At 36.4% G+C, this 26,677-nt stretch overlaps 2 protein-coding genes across 3 annotated transcripts; both read left to right on the forward strand.

Annotated features, from left to right (window-relative positions):
• The first annotated feature begins 15,788 nt into the window (after positions 1-15,788).
• On the forward strand, positions 15,789-17,920 carry LOC118436785. 2 transcript variants are annotated; one of them, XM_035855387.1, is made up of 4 exons: positions 15,789-16,101; positions 16,352-16,426; positions 16,499-16,609; positions 16,904-17,920. In XM_035855387.1, exons 1-4 carry the CDS (start codon positions 16,000-16,002, stop codon positions 17,201-17,203), a joined length of 588 nt encoding a protein of 195 aa, XP_035711280.1. In that variant the 5' UTR covers positions 15,789-15,999; the 3' UTR covers positions 17,204-17,920. The 2 variants fall into 2 exon arrangements, with proteins under 2 accessions (XP_035711280.1, XP_035711279.1); XM_035855386.1 differs by having other exon boundaries at positions 16,352-16,609.
• A 920-nt stretch (positions 17,921-18,840) lies between these two features.
• On the forward strand, positions 18,841-22,215 carry LOC110854608 (general transcription factor IIF subunit 2). Its single transcript, XM_022103071.2, has 6 exons — positions 18,841-19,264; positions 19,731-19,777; positions 19,855-20,033; positions 20,512-20,723; positions 20,816-20,959; positions 21,761-22,215. The coding sequence occupies exons 1-6, from the start codon at positions 19,154-19,156 to the stop codon at positions 21,875-21,877; spliced, it is 810 nt and encodes a 269-aa protein (XP_021958763.1). The 5' UTR covers positions 18,841-19,153; the 3' UTR covers positions 21,878-22,215.
• Positions 22,216-26,677: the final 4,462 nt, after the last annotated feature.

A 26,677-nucleotide genomic window follows, 5' to 3' on the forward strand; every position in this document is an offset into this window, starting at 1 on the left:
ACGTCACGGTGTCTTTGGTGGAAGTGTCGCTTGACATTGACAGCATACTTCTCGCACGGAGTATTTTTAGGAGTACAAATCGTAAAGTGCAGTATATGTAGTTCATGCACCATGGAAGAACTCAGCAATCTCGTCGTGTTCTTTGGTTATGTAATGTTTACATCTGTCTTGATGATGGTGACTATTTGTCGAGCCCAGGATACAGCTAGCCTCTTAACCATGCTGCTAAACTACATAAAAACATATTACGGTAAGCGTCGTTGTCTTCAATTTTGATTGTTTATATTCTCAATATTCCTACTCTTGAAGTTGCCGACTTATAATTTGGAACACTTAAAATATTTATTGTATGAATAAATTTGAACAGGACAGTGGGAAATATCAGAATCATTTACAAGGGCAGCAGGAGCTTTGCTAGATATAATGCTATTGACAATTAACTTATTCATGATCATTATTCCCATCACACTAGCTTTACACGTGGCCGCAGTTCCACGTTCTCCAATGTATGTTTCATCTTTGGTCCCAGGAAACCACCACATTGTCCTGGCACTCATATTGGTAGGATACTGGACAATGGTTACTCAATCATCCATCTTGTTAAGTATACACCTTCAAGGAATTCTTGCTCATGTATTCTACGCCATCCCGATAATGTCCAAGGATTTAAGATCCGGGCTGAAAATAAATAGAACAAAATCTGACCTGCGGTCACCAGACAATTTGACCCATGAGTACAGGTGTTGCGAACTTGTGCATTGTTTTGAAATGGAATATTATGGAAAATTGATATTGCCATTGCACATGTTGGTTTATGTACTTATCATGTTTCCATCTGCTATTCTAATACAACATTCGTCACACATGCATGGAAAAACGATATTGCTAATTGGTTTATATATTGTTGAGTTCTTTACAATATGGTCAAGTATTCTCCTGTTTGGTGGGTACTACTCTGCTCAGAACGTCAAAACCATAAAATCTTGGAAGAAGCTGGGATGGAATAAGGAAGATAAAAAGTACTTGTCAAGGTTTGCCAAATCTTGTAAACCATTACAAATAGGGGACCAGTCTCGATTTAAGATTAACAAGTTATCCATCTTGTTCTTCGTTAGAGGGCTTTCAAGGGGAATTGTCAGGATTTTATTGACAACAGTGGATTAGCCACTAAGTTAATGTATAATTATATTATCATGAAACAAGTGTTACACAACCTTGATGACTGTGCCTTTGAGTTCCTTCGGATTGGGAGGTAGTCCCGTTTGGGGAGCTGAGGTGGTTAAAACGTAAGGAAATTTTTTTCAGGCGGGAAATTTGAATTTGGGAACTTTACATGTTACGTGTCAGCCATGAATGTGCGCTAATTAAAAAATGTTTCATACCTCAGTTATAGATGTATACTGGGCAATTAATTACTTAAATATTATTACAGAATAATCTATGTATGTATGTAGATATGTAACAAGTTGCCAAAATTCAATGCTCACATGAATTGAGAAGATATGTAAGTAGGTATATCAATAAGCAAATATAAATTTAAGTATAAAAATGCAAATGTGTATGTAAATGTGTAACTAAAATATGTATTCGTCGTCACTTTCCTGCCTTTAACAAAATTTCAAAAATGATATAAATAAATGCAATTTGGTATATGTATGGGTTTTTTAGTGATATCCATACCACACTACCACTGCTAACAGTTTGTGCTCCTATTTAATTAAAGGATGAGGTTATTTGTTATTATTTCACGAAGAAATATACATATTTATGAAATCCACGCATACGTATTTTCCGCTTTCTTCTGTCCGTCTGTGGATCAAAATCATCCAAAAGAACTTTCACCCGTGCACGTCAACTGGTTTGCTTATGGCATCCGGTTCGTAATAAAGGATCGTTGAGTAGTATTCTGGTAAAGACAAATTTGCCACTAATGAAGAAACTACTAACAAACTTGTAGGAGATCATTCTAAATCAATACCAGTACTCATCCTCTGAATGTATCTATACCAGGTGGTTTATGCGACTATTTTGCTCATCATGTCACGACAAAGAAGTTATTGTTCATCCCGAATTAATATATCCAAATTATAACGAAATCGGAAATACCTGTTGGTGGCATTTTAAATAAACAAATTTAAATAAACAAATGCTTTTGCTTAAGTTATGTATGTTCCTTGCTCGCTTGTCACTTTGAAATGTAAGCTTTTTTGTCGTTTCTGTAGTCAAATTAATTAAATTTGAAGCAATTTAAAGCGAATTAAAAAAATTTTCTATATACATATGTATTTTGGTCGTTTGATCAAACATTTTACATAAATATTTCGGGGTTTCTAAGAACATATTTTTATCTGGACTCTGGTGATTATGCGCTTTTTCTATCATACATATACCAGCGAAAATAAAAACTTGGTCCACAATGTTGACCAAGTGGATTAAAAGCAGACTACACATTTTATTCTCAAGACATAAATAAATTTAGAACTAATCGTACATATGTATGTATGTAGTATCTTTCTTTGGACGATATTCCTCAATATTTATCTTCTTTAAATTTAAATAAATAAATAATAACACTTAAAAATCCGACATTACGTTTGTTTAAAAGCAAACCAAATTGTTTGAAATTATTGGTCTCATATTTTACACGAGTTCGTTACCTGACTTATGTGTGTACCTGAAATGGGTAAGTTAGTTTATATATTTTTTATCAGCACAAACGCAATTTGTTCGGAACACACCCTTCTTACAGCCTAAATACATCTACGTAAATATATTTTTGAGAAGCTAGGCTATCAGCATTATTGTAGTCAACAGTTTTATAATTTCGTAAGTGTCGAGCTAGGGTAATTAATAATTCAAGTGGCACAGCTTACATGCATGCAGTATGTAAGCTACGACTTTGTGTCTCATATTCAAATTCAAGTTCCTCTAGAACCGATATGTGAATATTTCATTTTTATACCGATTACTAGTTAATATCTGCATATCGGATTTAAATTTTCGATAGGCTTGAGATATAAAACTACAAATACTTTAATTCCAAAGACGTTACAAAAGTAAAGCCACATGGGCATTTGGCCTGTTTAATAAGCATTTTGTGCGACACCCCTTAGCTGCCATTTTAGTTTCAGCTGGTGTCTTTACGGCACTAGTTTTAACTCGATGAACTCATATCATGGTGGTTATTACGGTGTTGGTGGTAGTGTCCTGGTGACACTGACTGTGATACAGGTAGTAACAAAAATTTATGTCTGTGTGGTTGTCAAGGTGTGGGACGTATAATCAATATCCGGTAGAGTCACATAGACGTAAGTAATTTGTCACCGGTCAGTGATAAGCAATCCGATGACAAAATATCCTTTGCATAGTATACACGTTGTTAAAATATTTTCACTCTTCCTCCTCTTCACTCCTTTAAAAATGTCGGATTCCATGACCTTTGTCCCTCCAGGGACAAGTTTCCCCCTTATTTTAGTCACCGTACGGAACTGCGAGGTACAAATTTATCACGATGGAATTACCTCGGACATGTTCCCAATCTCTGGTCATGCACCCACCAACATTTTGTACAAAATAAACTTCACCCAGCAGTACGCGAGAAACTATTTAATCCGTGAATTTCATTGCAAGTTGACCTTCATTCTGTTAACGTATTTAACCTCAAATACTTTGAATTACAGTGGAGAAATACCTTATGAGGGCGAATGGGAATATTCTGTTCATTTTTACTACTCCAGTTTTAAGTATTCATTTCGACAAGGAATCCCAACTGACAATTTGATCATAATTCTAGTCACGACATTCACCCGGCAAGATATGATCGCCCTTTTAAGAAAGTTTCATAGAGCAAAGTGGATGTATCTTGTCATAAATGGAGGAATTTTGTATAGTAAGTTATCAATCTTGTGTTTCGAAGGATTTGGAAGTGAATATGAGAAAGCGCAATGTGCCGATTATACTACAGATGATGTTATCAGTGTTTTTGGAAAACTTGCACGTTCCCCGAAATTTCGAAGATGGCAAATACTCATCTATGATTTCGCTTCGAAAGGTTTCTATCACGACCTGGTTTCTGAAGTGTTTCGTAGAACGAATGAGACTGAAGTTGATGCTATTCCCTTAAATTTCAATGACCGCCAGTCAACCATGACCATGTTTTCGAATTATATTGAAATGTTTGCCTCCCATGTCCAAATACCGACCTTGGTAACAACAAATTTTCGCGGGTACCAGTTTTTAACCTGTTACCGACAAAGGTACCTCACCTTTGGTCACTTCATTAAACCGTTCCAATTCGAAATTTGGGGTTTCCTTGGTACCTTCGTGGTTACTTTGGGCATCAGTATCACGGTTTATCTACGATATTCCAAAGGGTTATCCAGGATCAAATTTTCGCCGTTCTTGTTCCTCATCTCGAACATGTGCGAGGAAGGGTTCCCGGTACCGGGTAAATTGGAAAAAACCATATTTTTTCGGACCTCTTTCGGCGCATGGATCTTGGTATCCGTCATCCTGGTAAATTGTTACAATGGGATTATGATAACGGATTTAAATGCCCCGCTTCCTGGTGAAACGCCATCTCTTTTTAAAGACTTGCTCTGTCAAGGAAAAATCCTGACCAGCGGAGACTATAAGATGCATTCCCCGCGACAATTAGAAGACCCCACATCCGACGTTTTTTTCGAAACCTGGGGACTAAGAAGAGATGGCATCAGCGATTTCTTGCAGCGAGACGACTGCTTCCGGCTATTATCTTATACTACTATCGATTATTACCTTAGGATGAAAACCTACGAGTTTTTTAATTTTATCTGGGAAATGGGATTTTCGTATTGGAATAAAATTGACGAGGACCTAATTCCTACCCAGATTCGAGTAATTTTCACATTCTTCAGCAACAAACAGTCCTTTGAACCGTCCTCACTGACGGAGGAGGAGGCTAAAAAGGCTTACGGAAAGTATCAAATACCGCATTTGAATAGTTCTATTGAGAAGGAATTGGTCGCTTGTGGAAAATCCGTGATAATTAGGGAGATTGCGGATATGGAGGCGGAAATTCAATTTTTTTAAGAGACACTACTATTGGCTTGAGTTTTACAAGGAGGATGAAACCCTGGGTTCGCATCCGCACGGAATTTCCTTTGTGAGGGCGGGAGATTCGAGTATTCCGAGGAGTTTTGAATCCCTGCAAGAAACGGGAATTCTGCGGAGGATCGAAGCTAAATTTCACGCTTCGAAATATACCGGGAGGAAACCAGTGGTTAAGGAGAGGAAGGAAATTGACATCTATATCAAGATGGAGGGTGGAATTGGGACATTATTCATTGTATTTATGGTTTTAAATTGTATAGCTGTGGCCGCGTTTTTTATAGAGATTTGTATTTTGATTAAAAAACGTGGACTTTTAGTGACACTATGGTATGAGGGGAGATATTTAATGGGAAAAGCATGTGTGTGTCGTTTCAATCGGTGGGGTAAATGTATTTAGATGATTGATTTGAATTATGAATACATATTTTTCTGTTAAAAGGATTCAAATACATATTATTTAATTTATTAACTAATATTTAAATTAAAATAATCTAAAATGTGTAAATAAATTTTGCAAACATTACATATCGTACTTAATAAATAATACATTTATTTATGACGAAAAAGTTGTGCAGTTTGACTTACAAGATACTAGGTGACTTATATGTAATGACAATGCCCACCAAGAACTTCCTTGTGTACACTCTAAATAAAAATGAGTAAAATTTACCCAAGGTTGGGTAAAAAAGAGGATGACACAACAAAATGGTAAAATTTACCCAACATTGGGCAAATTTGACACAACTTTGGATAAATTTTGCACAACGTTGGACAAATTTTACCTTCTAGTTGTGTCATCCCCTTTTTTACCCAACCTTGAGTAAATTTTACTCATTTTTGTTTAGAGTGTAGGAGAACATGGGCAGTTGTGGTGACATATTAGTCAATTATATCATCTCCACTTGCATTCGTTATCACCGATACGAGTGGGTTTTATCAATGCTCCACATAAAAAACTTCGTTTACATAAAGCTTAAGAGTTTGTGACGGGGACGACGCAAAGTTAGGAGAATAAACTCCTAACTTTAACTCCGGAGAATGTTTTAATTTTTAATTGTGGAGATTTCAAACCTAAGAATGCTCCTTTGATTGACTCATACATACGTGATTACTGGTACATATGCAATGTTTTAGCCCTCCGTTTCTAAGCGCATATGTACAAATATGTCGCCTTAATATATTCTCCTTTAAATCCATTACATCCATTACGCACAGCCCTTTGTCTCCATTGTAGTGAGAAATGTATGTACTTATGTGCATCTACATAAATTACGATCAGATGTGACCCTTCCTACAGAATGGGGATGAAGTCACCCGAGGGCAAACAAACCCAATTTTCACCCCCCTCTATACGTTTCAGTGGAAAGGATGTACATAGATATGTATTTAGAAATCCACAATCAAATCTGTAGGAAATCAGTACCACCACCGGGTAAGTATGTAAGTATGAATATACGAATCTATATTTACATATATGCATTGTAACGCTCCCTATTCTATTATGGGATTGCGTGTCCTGATTCACATCCACTTTCGCGGATGCCCCTTTTCTTTGTGACGTTGTGCAATAAATTTGTAGTAGAAACTCACTTTTTTTATAATAATTATGAATATTTTATTTACATCAATACCGATTGAAAAATATTGACTTTACAGAAATGCGGGTATTATTAATACGTGGGAGAGCTAATGCTATTATTTAAATTTTAACTAATTATCTAGACAGGAACTTATTATTAAGTTTCCGAAGCCTTAAACCTTGAACTTGATCTTGATGATCACTAAAACTAAACCTGCTGATCCTGAATCTAAACCTACACTCTTTTCTTCTTCTCTCTGCTTACTCTATATATACGTGATCACATAAGCCACGCCTACTTGATCACTACCTTTACTTACGCTACATATGCACAAACTACGCCCTCCTGATCATGATGATCATGATGACGTAGGCATCATTCTGTGCTCCTCATTCCTATCCTCTCTTCCCCTTCATGATCTCCTCCTGCACACAATATGGTTTGGACACACATGAGAGGCGAGATACATATGAAAACTACATCTATGTATTTTGAATCCCTTGACCTTTGAAATGCTGATGTCACATTTGCATCAGCGTTCCAAAGGTTGCAGCATATTCCTCTATCATATTTTTAACGTGGAAGGATACTAATCCACATTCATATCGGGCATCCTATGTATGTACATATCTATGTACAAGACATTCACATAATTTATACATACACACCCTTAAAAATATTGTAGAGTTACATGCAAATACACTGGAACATATTTACTTGACACTTACTTCTTAACGGATTGGTAAATGTGGTAAATTTGTCATTAACGCAACATTACTAAACCTTTATGCAATCATCGCCTGTGCAAATAGTGTCACATAGACACCTGTGTACTGTACTCCGATCAGTAATAGTTTAATACAAGTTTTTTTAGAGTGTATGTATATAATGCACATTATAAATACTACATACATACAAGGTGGTTAAAATGTCACGCTACAATGGAAAATTTTTCAATGGGAAACCCCTTAAATCACCATTACAAGATTTGGGATTGAGATTTTTATTAATTATTATCAAAACTACTGAGGGTAGTCCACATCCGTGAAAACGTTTTTGACCTTTAATATCTTTAGCGCTAGTAAAAATTTTGAATTGAAATTTTTACAATTTCTTCACCTTATAGTCAGCATTATTGGTGCAAAATTTCAATTCGCTAGTCCAAATGGCGCCAGAGATATATGCATACGAAAAAATAGTGCTCTTCTAAAACTGCTCAAAACTGCATAAATTTTACGTTTCAGAATATTTTTAAAACCTTCTAGAATTGTGAATTGCTTATGGAATTTTATGCGGGTGGTATGAAAATTTTTGGCATCTATCTGGCTTTCATAAATAACTCATAAATCTTCCAAATTTTTTTCAATTCGTTTCATACCAGATGGATTTGTACAAAAAAAGCGCGAATAAAGTTTTTTTTAGTTAAATGGAATTAAATGGAATTTAAATGGAACTATTTTTATCTTTATTATTTTGGAAGTTAGAGGAGACATTACTGATGGTCATGCAAACAGATTTTGGACTACAAATGTTTAATTTCGTGTAATGGAGGTAGTTGGCAAAAATTAGCGAAATTTTGACAAATTGGGGGCTGCTGTTATAACTTTTACTGAAACTCTACCCAGCTATTTTTTTATCAAAATTTAAACTGCATTGTGTACTGTAGACATGGGCTCACACAATTTGCTATTTCCTGGCATTTCTAGCCCATCAGCAACTGCTCCATGTCTTTTAACCCGGTAATTTATGTCTGAAACAAAAAAATCATCATTGTTTTACTGTGGGGTTAGTTGAAGGTCTGCTTTTTACACTAGAGAATTGGAATTTTGCACCCATAATGCTGACTATAAGGCGCACAAATTGTAAAAATTTCAATTCAAAATTTCTACTAGCGCCAAAGATATTAAAGGTCAAAAACGTTTTCACGGATGTGGACTACCCTCAGTAATGGAACACTGATCACAAAATTCTTATATTGAATTTCACAGACAAAATTTCTCTAACAATGCGATGGTGTGAAGTGTAACCCTCCGATTTGGCTGAAATTTTAAAATTAGGTGGTCCAAGCCAATACAACTAACGTTCCTTCAGGCAGTTTGTGCGATGGTGAGAGTTACTCAAAATATTTGAGGGCAAAGTACAAAAAATGGCCGACTTTTTTCAGGCGGAGTGAGTCCATTCTCTTCCCCTCGCTTTGATTTTATACAGGCGTCGCGCTCACGCATACGCCTTCATGCACAAGCACAAGCTTTGATGCAAAATAATAAAAAATAAACATTATTAATTACAGCTTAAAAAGCAATTAATACGCATTATACATACTTAATTTAATTCATAATTAAATAAGTGAGATTTTTACTTATTTCTAGTACAAATTTACATAAAAGTTAATTTATAAATTCGCCAACGGCAAATAAACATGGAAAAACTTAACTTGCTTTCGATTTCGAAAGCGTTGGTTATTCTAATATCCTATATTAATATTTTAAATGCTCCTGTGTTTGTTCCAATGATTCGATATTGTTGGTACTCGAGCGGATTATGGGGTAATGACGAAAAGCCCGAGTTTAAAAATGTAAGCGAAGTTTGTTTTAGAGAAAAAAATATTAGTTTGCGACCTGAATTGTGGCACCCCACATTCATCAAATTCAGCTGGTGCAGTTTATCGTATTGTTTTGTGGACTTTTATTAAAATGATCATATGGTTACATGTGGAATGAATAATTAATATTTTTCTATAAAAAATTAAATTTAAAATTGTTGAAATGAATTATTTTTCGGGATGAAAATCAAAGCGAGGGGAAGAGAATGGAAGTGTAGTTTTCTCACTCCGCAAGAAAAAATTCGGCCGGTTTTTCAACTTTGACCTCAAATATTTTGAGTAACTCCAACCATCGCACAAACTGACTGAAGAAACGTTAGTTGTATTGGCTTGGACCACCTAATTTTAAAATTTCAGCCAAATCGTAGGGTTACACTTCACACCATCACATTGTAAGTAATGGACATTTATAAATTTTTCCCATTGACAAATTTCCCATTGTAGCGTGACATTTAAACCACCCTGCACATATTCATGAATATATGTATGTACGTAGAAACATGAGCAGACTTTCCCCTTCCATTCGACCCTTTTTGGATAGAAATCACCCCATTTATACATATGTTTTACCCACAGTGGGAAAAACAACGTCCCGTTTTAAGAAAAACATATTTTTTTCATTTCGTCTCGAAAGTATATTAGGGTTAAATTCCCAATTTGAATAGCTACAGTCAATGGAAAAAGTATTGGCAACCCCCACGCCAGCTAAATAAAATTTGCTGTAACGTTAGAATGCATTATACAATTGGCATGAAAATTTGTAGGCCTTTAGCAAATATTATGTAGTTTTCGATTATAGTCATGTTTTATTGATTCAAATGAGATGAACACAGTTTTTAAATAATTTGTTGGAAAATTTGCAAAATTTACCCGCAAAAAGTATTGGCAACATGTGGCCAAATTAATTACGCGAAACAATTTTCTTAATCAGCTACCACATTTCATTACGGTAAGTTAATTAGGTGACCAAATATGACGTTAGCTACATTTTAAGTCGACAGTTGTGTTGTCTGGAGCCAAAATGGCGACATCAAACGAGCTGTATTTGGCGCGGCGAGAAATAATCATGTATCTTTCACAAAAAACTTTACTATCGAAAAATCAAAGAGAAAACATACTTTTCCATATTTACTATTGAATAGGTAGCCAAGAAATATAAAATGACAATCTCAGTTTCTACTTTTCCATGGTGCGGAAGAAAAAAGTCACCTACGCCCACGAGCCACTGATGAATCAAGGAAATTATCACTCGAGATCGGAAGATTTTAACCCCAAAAACCATGTTGAATTTGAGAACCAACTGTGGCGTCAACATATCATGCAATATTGTGATCAATCAAAAATCATGCCATGGGGTTTCAGGGTCCAGAAGCCCGACTGACGCGAGGGTCCCCAAAACGAACCAACTCAATAAATTGGAATGGACTAAACACCACCCTGAATAGACTTTCAATGAATGAAGAAGGTTCTGCTGGTCTGACATAAGCATATTTTACTTATTCGGAGCAAATTGAATGGTTCAAGTCTGGCGGATGCCATAATAGGCTCACAAAAACGAATATGTTCGTATGACAGCTAAACACAGAAGAGGAGCGATTATGGTTTGGTGTTAAATGACTAGGTCGTGGCGTAGGTAGCTGGTCATTATCGATGGAATCATGACCAATGAGGTCCAAATAATCATTCTAAACGATAATTTGAAATTATTTGATAAAAATCTGACCTATGAAGGAATTTTATATTCCGAAAATTCAGTGACCCCAAACATGTAGCCAATTTAACGATGCAAGGTTTTGGAGATCAAAAAGGTTAAGCTTCTTTCGTTGATTGCACAGTCTCCCGATGTGATTCTGATTGTCCGGATTCAGAAAAGAGGGACTGGTGGGAAACCACTCTTCGAAAAACGAGCTTGTCAAAAGTTCAAAGGAAGTGTGGGCAGCCATATAGAAAAGCGTTATAACGAAACTTGTTGAATCAATTCCACGACGTATTTTTGCTTGTATTACGTCGAGGGGAGGTGCTACGTAATACTAGAAGCAGTTTGTCATAATAAAATTGGCGTTTCTTTGATTTATGATTTTTTAAGTTAAGGGTTGCCAATACTTTTTGCGGGTAAATTTTGCAAATTTTCCAACAAATTATTTAAAAACTGTGTTTATCTAATTTTAATTAATAAATCATGATTATAATCGAAAACTACATTATATTTGCTAAATGGGTACAAATTTCCATACCAATTGTATGATGCATTCCATGGTTATAGCCAATTTTATTTAGCTGACGTGGGGGTTGCCAATACTTTTTCCATTGACTGTATATACACAAACCATGTCGACTAAAATACCATCAATTTCTCCAGGGGAAACGCAGGGCAAAGTTTCAATCACCTTAGTATTTGTCCTGCTCTTTGGTAGCGTTCTAGTTCTATTGTTATCCTTACATTTTTGGAAAATCGTTGCCTACAGAGAATTTGGCTGGTTTAACAATTTACTGCACAAGTTCGAGTGGCGGGGTGACAAGGGGGACAGAAATGTGACGTTTGACACGCTGCGGGACGCGGGATTTGCCATAGAGGTCATAACTGTTCACATTCATTTATTTAATACAGAGGGAATAAATGAACAATTCATTCATTACTCAATAAATTTATGAATAAGAAATGAATACATGGTTTTTTCGAATATTTAAAGTGAATGAATCTTACATAAATATTTATTCATTCCATATTCATATGCAGAATGAATTGTTTTTTTTTCACAATTATTCATTTTTCACGCTATGCTTAATACAAGGGATGTGTTGAAAAATCCATGTATTTAATACGGAGAATTTGAGATAAAACGATTAAATATTTATGAATGTTGATAGTTGAGCAATGAATGAATAACTTTTCAGATGTTGGGAATTTTGAATGAACAAATGTTTTTTGAAGAGGCCCGCTTCCTCCAGGACAAGGTTATAGGACCCTTCATAAATCGGGACATTAACGCCATCACGGGAAATGGCGGTGTCCCAATGGTTTTGTTACATGGAGATTTGGCAAATGCAAAGCTTCTTGCAACCGCGACTTGGAATGAGATGCCCCTTCAGGGTGAAAATCGTGAGGTGACGATTTTTAGGAAAACGAAATTCCATCTGTCAAAATGCGCTGAAGCCGTGACAAATTATTTCGACTGGATATTCGGCGCGGGGATGAAAAATAAACCTGCACTCATTTATTTGGACGAGGTCGACACCCTGATTGAAATGGGGTCTTGGTGGAAGTTCAGTATTTACATGTTCTAACAATGGAGAGGTGTCAGGTGGTTATCGCCAATGTGGACGGGACTAATTTTAAATTGTTCAGGCCCAGAAATAAGCCCACCCGTATTTTTTCGTTTTCCTGAATGGGCATATCTACGCCCGTGGCGGAATTTTCAAAAAAAATTTCAGCCAAAATCCTGATTTTTAAAAACACTCTAACTTCTCGAATTTTAGCCCGATTTCAAAAATTGAATACAATTTGTGTTCAGAATTACTTCCCTGAAAATATAAAACAAAAATTTTTTAAATTTAATATTTTCATGCCATTTCTGAGTGTTTAGAAATGAAAAAAACGATAATTTTTTGAAAATTAAAAAAATTTTGGAAATGAAATTTTATATTTTCAGGGAAGTAATTCTGAACACAAATTGTACTCAATTTTTGAAATCGGGCTAAAATTCGAAAAGTTAGAGTGTTTTTAAAAATCAGGATTTTGGCTGAAATTTTTTTTGAAAATTCCGCCACGGGCGTAAATATGCCCATTCAGGAAAACGAAAAAATACGGGTGGGCTTATTTCTGGGCCTGAACAATTTAAAATTAGTCCCGTCCACATTGGCGATAACCACCTGACACCTCTCCATTGTAAGTTTGGAAGAAGTACACCCAAAACAAAAATTTGTCAAATCAACACCTCCGTTGTAAATATATGACTTAACCGCCTTGGCTAAAATGTTAAATCCGAGTTATGATAGTTTTAATATCGGTAGTTATGACGTTATGACCTGAAGGAAAAATTTCCGGAATCACAATTGTAACCAAGGCGGCTAAGTCATATAGTGACATCGGCGGTGTTGAATTGACAAATTTTGTTTTGAGTGTGCATATTTACTTTTGAAAGTGTAATTTTCTTAAATTTTATTCTTTCAATGGAAGTATTTGTGCGTTTCACCTCATTTGCATATTTTGATACACTCAAGAGTGACATATTTAGAGTTTACTCAATGTGGAATTGTTTCATTTGTTTCATTTGTCTCATTTGGTCTCATTTGTTTAACAAACAAATGAGACTACAAGCCAAAGGACCTCTTAAGACATATTTATAGACATTATGCATTACAGTAAGGGGTCGTCCATATATTACGTCATTAAACATTTGCGAGGGTTAGTTTTCGATCACCTATCTTACTCGTGTTACGGTTAACATGGGTAGGATGGGGAAGGGGATGGATGGGTGCATACCTGTGCAAGTGAATCTCGCTTCACTCAACTTCACTCATTTCCACCTCGAGGCAAATTGCCCTTCACTCCCCTCACTCTCGTGAAGGAAGGCTGAGTGAGGCTTCACTCACTCATGAATCTAATTCTCACACCTTCATTCCCTTCACTCCCTCATTCGTTACACGTCACTCATTCCCCTCACTCATCAACTTCCCTCACTCTTTCTTTCATTCAATTCAGTCCCTCGTGTCATCATAATTAAAATACTTTGGCGCCATCTAGTGGGGTAACGTGAGACTGGGCTGGGGCAATGTGAGATTCGACTGGGGCAATTTGAGACTGGGCTGGGGCAATGTGAGACAAGGTTGGGGCAATGTGAGACAAGGTTGGGGCACCGTGAGACTGGGTTGGGGCGACGTGAGATTACACTGGGGCACGGTGAAAATTGCATGGGGTAATATGAGACGGTACTATGTTAATATTGCGACGCTTATTTGAGTATGTAAACTAATTATCTACCTTATATTCCTTCACCCTTCTTCCCCGGAGGAGAAGGATTGAGAGAGTTGAAGGAGATGAAGCCTTCATCTCCTTCACCCTTCATTCCACTCATTTCTCATTTGGACCTCCCTCACTCACCTTCACTCACTCGATCAAAGTTTTTACCTCCCTCACTCAGCTTCACTCTCCTTCACTCCCTCATCGTGAATGAAGCTTCAATTTAGGTAAATTGAGTGAAGCTGCACAGGTATGGATGGGTGATACATATAAAAACCGGTATTTTTAATGACGCAGTATATAAACGTTCCCCTACATAAATATGTACTTACAAAATTATATTCTCAATTTGCAGACCAAATTACAGACTCAGCGCGTATATTCCTGCATCACATGCCCTATAACGTTGTCGACACGCTTGGAGAACATTTGAGCAAATCGATGGAGAAAGTACGGTACGAGGGGGTCCTCGTCATTGCGACTGTGCCCCAGATAAGCGCCAAAGACAAGAATTTCACCATATTTTCGAACGTGCTCCACATTCCAAAGTTACTTTCACTTCCGGAGAGAAGGGCGGTTTTGGAGAGACGCGTTTCTACCTGGGTCGTGCCCCCGGGCGACGAGATTTTAGACGTCATGGCCGAAAAGACGGGGGTCTTTATCCGGGGAAAGTTTGACATTGAGGAGAAAATTGGGGCCGTTTGTCAGCTCGCGTATAAAAATGGGGTGACGAAGTGGAAAAAGAAGTATGGGATTGTGGGGGGTGGATCTAAAATCAGGGTAGATGAGGTTAATCCCTCCCTTAAAAATTGGGAGGATGCTTTAGCCGAGATTTTGAAAAAATTGGAAACCAAATCGCATCATTAGTTTGGGTTAATTTACCGGCGATTAGTAGCTTATTGAGTGGGACGGGCTAATTTCAACATAAAATAGTCAGAGTCACGGGGTGTCCACAGATTATGGTAACAAATTTGCGAGACAGGACGATTTGTTGCCTGTGCCGTTTTTACTGGCGCTTGGAAGCCGAGCCCCGCCTGACAACTGAGGACTGAAAAGCCAGCATTTCTGCGTAACATAATTCATGGATGATCCCTAAAGTGAAAATGGTTTCATGATGAGCTGAAAAGTAGTATTTTATAAATTTAAGCATTACGAAAATTTAACTAAACTCCACTGGTATTAGATAATGCGCACATACATAATTAACATTAATTCGACCAATGTACAAATTTCGTTGTGAAGAACCATGAAAAATAAAACGGTTTTTATTCATTATGTAAACAATTTCGTGATAAATTTACATGTAAAATATTCTGTGCATAAATATGTTTATCAATGCATGCAAGCAACACGTGTCCACTGATTGGCACATGTTGCGAAAAAGACTTTCCCCAAGTATGCTACTCCTTTCTCGGTGAAAGTTTCGTTGAAATCCGAGTGAAAGCAGTGGCTGTTTTGCTCCAGTCAGTCATTTGCTTACTTATTTGCCTCCACGAGTGGGCAAATATCGATCCGATTTGCAAAATCAGGAGGAGAAGAAGAAGAGCAAGCGAATTTGCCAATGTCACTATTTAGTAGCAGTAGCAGATGACATGGAGACAAATTTGGTGGTGGTGGTGGATTTGGGAATTATTTTTTGCAAAATAATACTTGTTTGAAGAAGTTTGATTTGTGTACTTAGTTTTGGGGTGGAAGTAAAAGTACAAAAATTAGTCCGAATTTTGAAACAAAGAACATCCAATTATACGCTTAATTGAGTAGGTGACATGCTACCTGTTGATGCAAATTATTGTCGTGAAGGTGAGTCGAGAAAGAGGAAATGTTGCTCGTGGCGTGGCTGGGCAATGGCGGCGTCCATTTTGCAAGCGGTAATTGCGATAATTTTGCATATTTGCATATTTTTAATTTTGTATGATTAATTTTTGTCGTATTTATTGTGATCGATTTTGCAAATTTGAAATCAAAAGTTACGCCAAATTGAAGTGACCGATTTACAAAAATTCGATACATGAATTTTCCTTGGATCCATTTTTTAATGAAATTTTTTTAAATAATTTCACAAACCTCAAATTTGTTAAAAATGTCGAGTTGTGAAAGTATATATTTTAAAATTTGCAGCTTTACTACACCTTCTACTTCTTTTACGGAACGTTTCTAATGTTTATCGTGATCCTGAATGGTGGAGGTGGCCACGTGAGTGCAAATTCTGTCCAAGTTTACCGATCTTACAAAAGTGGGGGTGACGCTAAATCGTCTCCCGTGCAGGGTTGGGGGGCCATGTTCTTCTTCGTCGTCCTGGTCGCACTTCCGCTCCAGTTGTGCCAAATATTCTTGGCGAATCAGGCCTACCGCATTTTTGACGCCATTAACAACAAGGTAAAAATTTGGCAATGAATAATTTTGATCAAAATTCAAAATCAATTTGGGATATTGATTTGTTACAAAATTTTCGCAAACTTTTACGAAATGAAAACCTTCCTATCTATACCTGATTTCTAACAGCTTACTGTAAATTAAACTTTGACAATTCACTATGCACAATTTTTTAAGTGCACAAACAATGCACAAGATAATGTGCTAAAAAATTGCAAAATTTTTGGCACGTCGATAAATTTCTGGCAGAAAACTATGATGCCGCGATATTCATGCAAATTTAATATACATATGTAGGACCCACCCGATGGCGTCACGTGGATGGTGGAAGTCTACCTCATCGTGAAACTGACCTTCGTCACGGCCATCCTCTTCGCTCTCGGCGTCTTCGTCACCTCGGACCACCTCATGACCTCCGTTGCGTTCAACTTCTTCGTCATCGAGGTGACCGTCCTCGCCCCCTTCATAATCTTTGTCTACGGCTACATCCGCATCAACAAACAACTCCCACCACCCCCAGAGGATGACACCCCCACTCCGGAGGAAGTGAGGACCCTGGCGGATGATGAAACCATCCAAATTGAAACGACTGTTTAGATTAGACCAAAATAAAATGGACCAAAATTTAAAAAAGTTACAGAAATTTTATGAAAATCAGAAACTATAGTTTCCCACGTGACGGAAATTTAGGCTGCTCTGTCCCGTCGCTGAACTTGTCCCGTGAGAACGCGTAACTTCACATAAAAACGATTCAAAATTTAGATACAGATTTATACACAGATTATCAATTTACGCATGTACATTTGTACACTCTTAAAAATAATGTAACCATTTAGAAAAGTAAATGCACCTTAAATTCTGAATTATGTAAATCATACTAAATCCAGGGCAAACTTACTCGTTATCAGGTCAACGTTACTTTGGATTTAGTATAGTTTCCTTAATTAAAAATTCATAGCGCATTTACGTGTTTCAAAAAAGGCAACATTATTTTTAAGAGTATGCACATATGTACGCGTTGGAATATACACAAAAAAAGAGTAAATACGGTAACCTCGGCCGTAAATATCGCATGTCATCGAAATTTAGGTCACGTAAGAGATTACAACCCGTGAAAATGGAAAGGACAGACTGACATCGCATAGCGATGGAATGGCATCGTTGACTCGCAATGTGAATGGCCCCTCACAGACGGAAAGAAATTATTAAATTACTCAAGCAATGCGGAGGAGATTATGTACATACATAAATCACGTTGGTGATAACGAATGAAGGATAAATATAGTAAAGCTAATATTTTTATGAATATATAAATACGTATGTATGAAGGATGTGATGCTTGCATACATATATGTAACATATTTTAACTTCAGTGTACGTATTTGTTTATTGTCGATTGGAAGAGAAAGGAACACAGTTGATCACATTCTTTATGAGGGTCCCTACTGCGTGTGGATTTTGATAGTAAATATGCATGTACACGGAATGATACAATGATTTTAGTCTATACTGGGTAGAATTTATATGTATGTATGGAATTATGTGTATTCCTATAATTTGCATGAATACACATACCTATTTCCAAAATTTTGGCAACCACGAGAGTTTAGTATATTTGTACATATGTATGTATATGTATATTTACATAAAAAAAATACTTCATTGGCCACAAATGTACGCAATATTTTGAAGTTAAAAATGAAACTATGAAATCTCATTTATACATACACGAAAGGTACAACATGTATATGTACAGATGTTTATGTAAATATTTAAATGCATACTTAAGTAAGTATTATCTACACATATTTAATGTGTTACAGGAACAAATGTAAATGATAATTGTCCATGGAAAGTTGTAATTTTGTAATAAACCATTTTGAATGGGATATTTGTACTTGCAAAATTCGTGCAAAATTTGGGAATCTTGATGCTTTTGAGATGTAGGCTTCTTTATGTACATGAAAATCTTTACCGTGCAGCTTTTTTCATGCTGAATGAGACATTCAAGAGCGGTTTCGTTTCCTTCCTAATAAACAAAAAAGGATCAATAAAGAAGGGGTCGTGCAGAAATGAAGGGGAATAAAACACCAATTTTAATATGTATCAGGACACAATTTTATCCCAGATTGGTGACATTTTTATTCCCCAAAATAAATAAAGAGCCAATATCCCCCTTTCGGGTGACGTTCTTTATGTAACGTCCCTCAGAAACGGAAGCCCTCTCTTTTGCACTTTTCCACATCCCGTACATACATAACACAAAGTACAATGTTTCTCTGATCTCAGAAATAAATCCAATGTTTCCAGCATAAAATAAATTACATGGAAATACATAAAACTACGCTCAGAAATATGTCCTTTACTTAACAAAATACACGACTAACTGCGTCAGACTAATTCTACGATAAGCCAACACATCGATTGTTAAACGTAATTTAAAAAACAAAGAGTTTTTGACGTTTTGCACTTTTGAAGTTTCATAATACATTTTTTGTATAAAAGAAACACTTTTACAAGTTAATAAAAGTGGGTGCAATTAACGACATGAGTCAACCACAAAGTGGACGGGGTGATGAGCCTAAGGCGGTCAAAAGTACGCCGTTACCTGCTAAAGTTGACCTTTCCGCGGTGAATAAGACCGTTTGGCTGGTTAAGGTGGAAATTCATATAATAACTTTATATATTTTTTGCATTCATTTGTACCTTCGTGACGGAATCAAACCGGAAGGAATTAGCACAAACCTCTGTAACATTGTAAAATCCGGAAACTTACAAAAGTTTTGCAAACATTTGTAGGGAAAACTAGCTCACAAATTTTTGCAAACTTGCTCAGATCAAGGAAGTCTCTCTGTTTTGTGAAGGTTTGGTAAAATTATTCTACAAGAAACTGATTTTACGAAGTTACTAATGATTGAGTGCTTGTCTCAAAGTCAATTTATGCAAATACGTAAATGGACGTATGTACATGTACATAATGCATAATTAAGTGGGTAGATTTAATACCTGAGATTGTTTTACAAAAAACATTTACGGCGTTTACCGGGTTACAAAGGTCATAGTGAATATGATTACATGGAATGGAATTATGCTTGGACATTTGACAAATTGTTTTTTCGCACAGGTTCCAAAGTACTTGGCAGCTCGATGGGAACGAATTCCTGGAGATTTGTAAATGAAATTTTTAACATCAGCCCTAAATATTTTGTATTTGGTTTCACCTTTAAACTAAATTAATTGGTTTCTAGGGAGGCGGGGAAAGTGAAAATTTGCAAGTCGTCCCCCACAGCGCGCCCCACGCTGACCTTAAGTCTCAGTGACGCCACGATGTGTTTAACGGAACCAGGCGAGTCGGAAATTCCGAAGGAGCATGCATTCCAAGTTGGACCAATTCATCAAACTTTGATCGCATTTGATCACACGGAAGGTAGTTGCATAATTTTTCGTAAATTTAGCAAACTATTGCAAATTTGCAAATACATACTTGGCAACACCAAATACAAACCGACCAACGGATTCGCGTGCACAATTTTTTATTTCATAATATTTACATATATTTACCATAGTTCTCGCAAAACCTAGCAAATTATTGTTAAAATTTTGAACTTTTGAATTGTGATCGTAAAAAGTATGTTAATTGCTTTTCGAAATAATTTATCCATTGGAAAGATCCCTTTAATTTCATTTTTGTAAGATTGCATATGTACATACAATTTTTTATTTGTACCTATAACGTAATATGTACATATAATTTTTGCAAAGCATTTGCGAAAATATTCAGTGCACACATTCTTCTTAATTTGGAAAAATGACTGAATAGATGAGGAGGATTAAAAAATTAGGGATTTTAAAAATTCCTTAATGTTTTAAATCGACGGAAGTTTATAATATTTTTTTAATGTCAGCTCCAAAAGACGATCTATTTCCCTCGGAGCCGGACAAAGTTCGCATTTTGGGCAAGGTCAGCGAGAAATTGGAATGTCGTCCGTACGCCGATTCGAGCTACATGGCCATGAAAATGGAGGAAATTAAGAGGGCGTCAAAACCCGCGAGGTCAGTGCAGCAGTTGGACCGTGTCGTCAACAATTATAAGCCGGTCGCAGATCACAAAAATAATGTGAGTCAAACATGATAAGGAATTTTAAAAAAACTAGCAAACAAATTTCAATTCTGCAAAAATTTTACAAATATTATTTTTCATTGCGACAGATTGAATATGAACAGAGGAAAAAAGCGGAAGGGAAGAAAGCTCGAGATGAAAAGGACAAAGTTTTGGAAATGTTGTTCGCAGCGTTTGAAAAACATCAGTATTACAACGTTAAGGATTTAGTGAAAATAACCAACCAACCCATCGTGAGTAGCGAAATTTTTAATTCTGGATAAAATTCGCCAATTTTTCTGTTCATATATTTATTAGAGTTATGCAAAAGTTATTCGATTCACAACTTGACCGGATAAACTTTTACAGTTATATTTGAACGCCTTTTTTGGAAAGCTTTCCACCTGCTAAAATGTTCAGAGTTTTAGTTTGAGAAGCTTGTCCGTGCAAGTGAATTTATCTGCAACCCAGTTTAAAATATTGGCATCTGCGAATCTTTATTTGCATTAACGCAGTTGAAATGTTAAAATTGCTAAGATAAAAAATATTATAAACTGTTAAAAATCTGGTAAAGTCAGGAAAGTATAGATTGCTGGGTATTAAAGTTGCTACAGATAGGTATTAAAATGAATGATACCCGTAAAAATTTGCTACCGATACGGCAAAACTTTAATATTGGGCTAAATATTACTACACCGTAATTTTTATCGATACCGTCATGGATGAGTCATGCATCAATACGGCTTGGTATTATTTTAATACATGGATTAATATTGGATAGTGTACATATGTACATATCTAGATTTATAAACATATGTATGCCTCGGAAATATTGACACTTTATGAATACTAATTAAATACCAATTAAATACACTAATTAAAAAGTATTTGATTACTGATGAAGACAACATTCGTTGTAGAAAGCTTGGTCGAGTATAAATAAAACTGTATAGTTTTTAGAAATCAAGTCCTCAAAACCGTTTAAAAACTCATTTTAAACTTCAACATGAAAGGATGGAAAGATGTCAAAATAGATTTGATTACTTGTTTTTCAGGGATTTCTGAAAGAAGTGTTGAAAGAGGTTTGCAACTATTGTGTGAAAAACCCGCATCGGAACATGTGGGAATTGAAGCCGGAATATCGACACTACAAGCAAGACATGGATGACTAATTACAGTAAAATTCTACCGATCTAATTTTCCATGATTTACACCTATTTCCATAAATATTATGTGAATTATATTTTGAATCTTAACGCTTTAAGTGCAAAAAATTAATGATTTGCAAAAACATAAAATTCTACCGACCTCTCTTTTAATGTTTATTACACAAATAGATTTTACCCACAGAATCTCAAACCTTTAAGAAAGTACAAAAAACTAATTATTTCACAAATTTGCTGATCTCTTTAAATTACCGAAGTACAACTGTGTAACTTAAAGTTATTGTTTTTTAATTATTACATTTTTAATTATTTCAATAAATATTACACTTTGAACAAGAACGTTACACCCTGATACGTGTTTGTTGTATATCTTTAAATTAATCATGATGAGAATAATTTGAATTTTACATATATACACTATTCGACATACTTATACTGTATAATCCGTTTCATAACATTTTTATATGTATTTTCGTTGTCTTCCCTGAAAATTAATATCCATACATCAATCCAGTCCAGAAAAATCCATGTAACCCTTGGTATAAAGAGCGTTTATTTCCTGTCGATGTATCGTAATGGTCTTGGGGACATCCATAAATTATGTCATCCAAAAAATCATGAATTTCTAGACTCCCCTCCCCCCTTTAGCATCCGTCACATAAATAAGCGCGTTATCATTGGAACCTTCGACCCCCTCCCCCTTACCCCTCATGCGTGACATAAGTTATGAACGGCCCCAATGAGATGGGCCAATACATGTTGAAAAAATAGTAGTTTCACAACTGTCAAAGCACAAATTATGACAAGTCGAGTAATTCGAGTGGAATGTTGAAAATGAGGAAACTTTTACATGAAACATTTGACAGGTCCTCCAATTTTTATTTCATACAATATTTTGTAGTTGGTCGACCCAAACATCTTTACACAGCGAGGGCAACCTGCTTCGCTTCAATTTGAAGCGATTATTTCGCATATGAAGGTATCTTAAATATACATTTTCCATAGAATCTTTTCAAGAAAGAAATAGGAATGGTACAGGGAAATTTTTATTTTTGTATAGCCACCATTGTGATATCTTTGGGTTATCTACACCTTATCCAGCCAACCGTGGGTAGCCACACATTTACGCCTTTTTCGGATTGCACCACATTCTTCGTGCTACCAGAAACCAATGGTACGAAACAAATTAAGTTTAATCTATTTAATTATGACGGTACTCCCGTCATAATTATCAATTCACCGAGATATTCCGATTTCGCCCTGCAGTATCAAGTCCCGCATTAGGGCATCCAGAATCGGAAAATTTTCAAAAACCGGTTTTCGATTTTTCCGATTTTGGAAAACTTTCGTAGAACCGGTTTTCGATTTTTCCAGTTTTTTAAATTTTTGTAAAACCGGTTCTCGATTTTCTCCAAAACCGGTTTTAAACCGGTTTTCAAACCGGTTTTCTACAAAATTTTAAAAATGTGTTAAATATATGTGGTAAAATTTAAAGTTGAACAAACTTTTGGCATTCATTTAGAGACAAATATTTCAGAACAATTGATTTTTTGCATGAAAAACGAGAAATCACTAATATTTTGTAGTTCTAAAACAATTTTTATCAAAAATCAAAAACCGGTTTTTGAGTGTGATGAAACCGGTTTTTAACAAAATCGTTTTTTCAGAAAATTATAAAACCGGTTTTCGGGGAAATCGAAAACCGGTTTTTAACCGGTTTTACAAAATCGGAAAAACCGGTTTTGGATGCCCTAGTCCCGCTCGCATTTTTGTTAATCACTAGACTGATTCCAGCCCAGCACTGTTGGGCATATTTTATTCTTCTTCCAGAGTATGACATCACATTTCCGAACGTTAGTATCCTACCGGTCGATGAGTCCAAGTTACTAAACTATTTCAAAAGGAAACGCTACTTTATTCATGAATCCTGGCTAAATCAGCACTTCATTTTTTTGACGAGCTTACAAAACGAGTTGCAAAATTATTTTGGAAGGATGCCAAACGGTGGATTAGCTTGGAACGGGCTCCGCGAATTCATTACAATTTCAGTGTTCGTAACAGCACTCTAAGAAATTTTACTACCGGACTGTCACCGAGCGGTGACTATATGTGACTCTACCGCAATGGTGGTAACCTACCACCATGCGGTGATAAAAAGTTCCATCACCATCGTGGTGATAGACCTCTACCGGATGGTGGTGGAACGATCAATATTTTCTATCACCGTTCGGTGATATACCACCACCATATTTAGTTCGCCATGTCACTGTCTGGTGATCGATAAATCAAAATAATTTCGCTTCTTCACACAAAAATGTCACATTTTTCACAATTTATTGCTTTATTCAAATACTTTAACAGATAATTCATATTTTATATATGTGTATGTAAAACCTGTTCCTCCCCATTTGTGGAATTGCACCAGCAATTGAAGTTGCGAAGAGTTTCCAGTCACGACATGTAGGACACTGACTGAAATTAATTAGAGTTTGAAATTAATTAATGTTGATTTAGATTGGTCCAGAAATCATAGCTTATTACTTTACCTGTTAGTTGGAACTTTGGCACAATTTTTTTATTTGTACAGATGACGTTGTACTATCAGCAACTTTTTTGCCGTACAACCGGTGACCACATTCGTCAGTTATTGACTCGCATCGATTACAGTTGGCGGACCAATTAGATAAAAATATATTAATTACCTATGAGTAGCTGCAAAAAATAACTAACTAAATTTAATGGAAACATTACCTCGTCAATCTCTGCTCCTTCTTTGTCATCTAGGCGAATCTCGGCATCCACGTCCAAAGTTTTCTTCAACTAAAAATTAAACCTTGGCCAAACTTAGCTAAATTTTAACTTTTCAATTTTTTACCTGTCAATAAATTCGCCATAATTATTTGCGCACGGTATTAATTTTTTTTCCTCTTCAACTTTGAAACACAAAGTAATTTTACATTACAACTCCGCTGCTTGTCGGCTGGTGCGTGAAGTAGGACAAACTCGCCACTCTGTAAGTCACGTGCATTGCGAAGCTACCACCATGGTGGGTGGTAGTGGCGGTCACCACCAATGGTGACAAATATCGGTGATAGGTTTATCACCATTACGGTGACGCTTGCTATTTCCACTCGCGCGGTGATAGCGCCTATCACCCAATTTCTTAGAGTGAAGAAATCATGAAATAGTGCACAACCACGCACACTTTTTCTACTTCAACCCTTATCATGTCCCGGGATTAGAAAAATTTGGGGTGCAATGGTACCTCATAACATGTTTTACTCATCAAGAATGTTCCCAAAATTTTGAACTTGCCCGAAACGCGATTTCCCACGTGCAACGGTACTTTTGGGGTGCCGAAGTTTTCCCAGAAAATTCAAATCGTTTGGTACAAGTCTTAAGGATATTTTGTGACGAGATGAACCTCCATAGAATCACTAATTTAGCCACGTTCGAAGAATTTCTGGCCGGCTGGTTATTAAATACAGGGTGTACAAATATTTCTGGCGGTCCCCCTATCAAGAGAACGTTTCCTTTACTCAGCGAAGCCTCCCTTATCCGGCCCACAATGGGAATGACCTTTACCTTTGAATCCATAAAAACGTCGCGATTAATATCTTGTCACCAAGTTCGACCAGGGCACGATACGTTAAAAGTTTTGTTAAATCCATTCGATCTTCTTGGATGGATTTTGTTCATGACAAGCTTCACTGTTATTTCTGCTTTGTTGTGCTTGATTTCAGTGAAGGATCACGTGTCATCTATAATTTTCACGGGTCGAGTTTGCATCGAAATTCCAACAGTTATCGAAGGATCGAGACTAAAGAAACGATATTCCACTAGTTTTACAATGGTTATCCTGATTTGGTTACTTATTGCGGGAACTGTATTAACCAACTGGTACAAGACGGCCTTTACCATGGACATGATACTACCCACGAGGTACTCCGCACCATGGAATAGTATCTCAGACGTGGCCGATTTTAACTTCATTCTACCCGTTTTTGAAGGACCTCTTAGTGCTTTTGCGAATAATAGGACCACAAAAACGTGGTACGTTACCACATTCTATCAACCCTTGGAAACCAAATTGACCATATTATCGAGCTATTATGGAGACTCGATTCGTCTCAATGCCTACAAGAAGTTGGCCCTAGCTCTCATGCAAAGCATCCCGACAATTCGATACCCCGACATGGATAAAAGTGTGATCCGAGTTACGCCCGTTTTGTACGAGGACCTTGATACTTTCGTGGGTAATATGTCGAAATGTGTTAAACTGGGATATCTCGATAGTGACGAGAACATTGATACAATCTTGCCATTTATGAACGATAATAAAAACCGTGTCGTATTTTTGAAGACGGAGGACGGATTTTTTCCGAAAACTTGGAGCTGGTTTGGTGTAAAAGTTAGGGAAAACTATGTCCTTAATAAGCTTATCGTAATGCAGTCGTCGGGAATATATAAGCATTGGGTTGATTGGTTTAAGCTTGTCCGACCGAAGAGGTTGTTTCATCATTTTAAGGGGTGGAAGTCGCCAAGGGTTGAACGGGTGGCTAAACTGGATTTTTAACTCGAAGATCTTGCCGGGATTCTATGTTTGGGGCGGTGGTATAGCCATTTGCATTGGGGTAATGGTATCTGAGTTAGCGTTAGGGATTTCGTAAGCGTGTTGGTTCTCTAATTGTGAGACAAGTTCCTGTTTTCGAATCTTTAAAGAATTAGCTGTACATAGTTCGAAAGTAGATCCCGCTATGCGTAAAATAAATTCTATTAGTCTATAAGATATGTGTACATATTTTT

This window comes from Folsomia candida, unplaced genomic scaffold (assembly GCF_002217175.1).
Source record: "Folsomia candida strain VU population unplaced genomic scaffold, ASM221717v1 Fcan01_Sc010, whole genome shotgun sequence".
NCBI lineage: Eukaryota > Metazoa > Arthropoda > Collembola > Entomobryomorpha > Isotomidae > Folsomia > Folsomia candida.

Bases quoted from the DNA above. Each gene is read 5' to 3' on its own strand.
- LOC118436785 (XM_035855386.1), top strand. From the start codon at position 16,000: ATGCTACCTGTTGATGCAAATTATTGTCGTGAAGGTGAGTCGAGAAAG. The intron at 16,102-16,351 runs GTAATTGCGATA...TAAAATTTGCAG, and splicing joins CGGCGTCCATTTTGCAAGCG to CTTTACTACACCTTCTACTT. The intron at 16,610-16,903 runs GTAAAAATTTGG...ATACATATGTAG, and splicing joins TTGACGCCATTAACAACAAG to GACCCACCCGATGGCGTCAC.
- LOC110854608 (XM_022103071.2), top strand. From the start codon at position 19,154: ATGAGTCAACCACAAAGTGGACGGGGTGATGAGCCTAAGGCGGTCAAA. The intron at 19,778-19,854 runs GTAAATGAAATT...ATTGGTTTCTAG, and splicing joins GAACGAATTCCTGGAGATTT to GGAGGCGGGGAAAGTGAAAA. The intron at 20,960-21,760 runs GTGAGTAGCGAA...CTTGTTTTTCAG, and splicing joins AAATAACCAACCAACCCATC to GGATTTCTGAAAGAAGTGTT.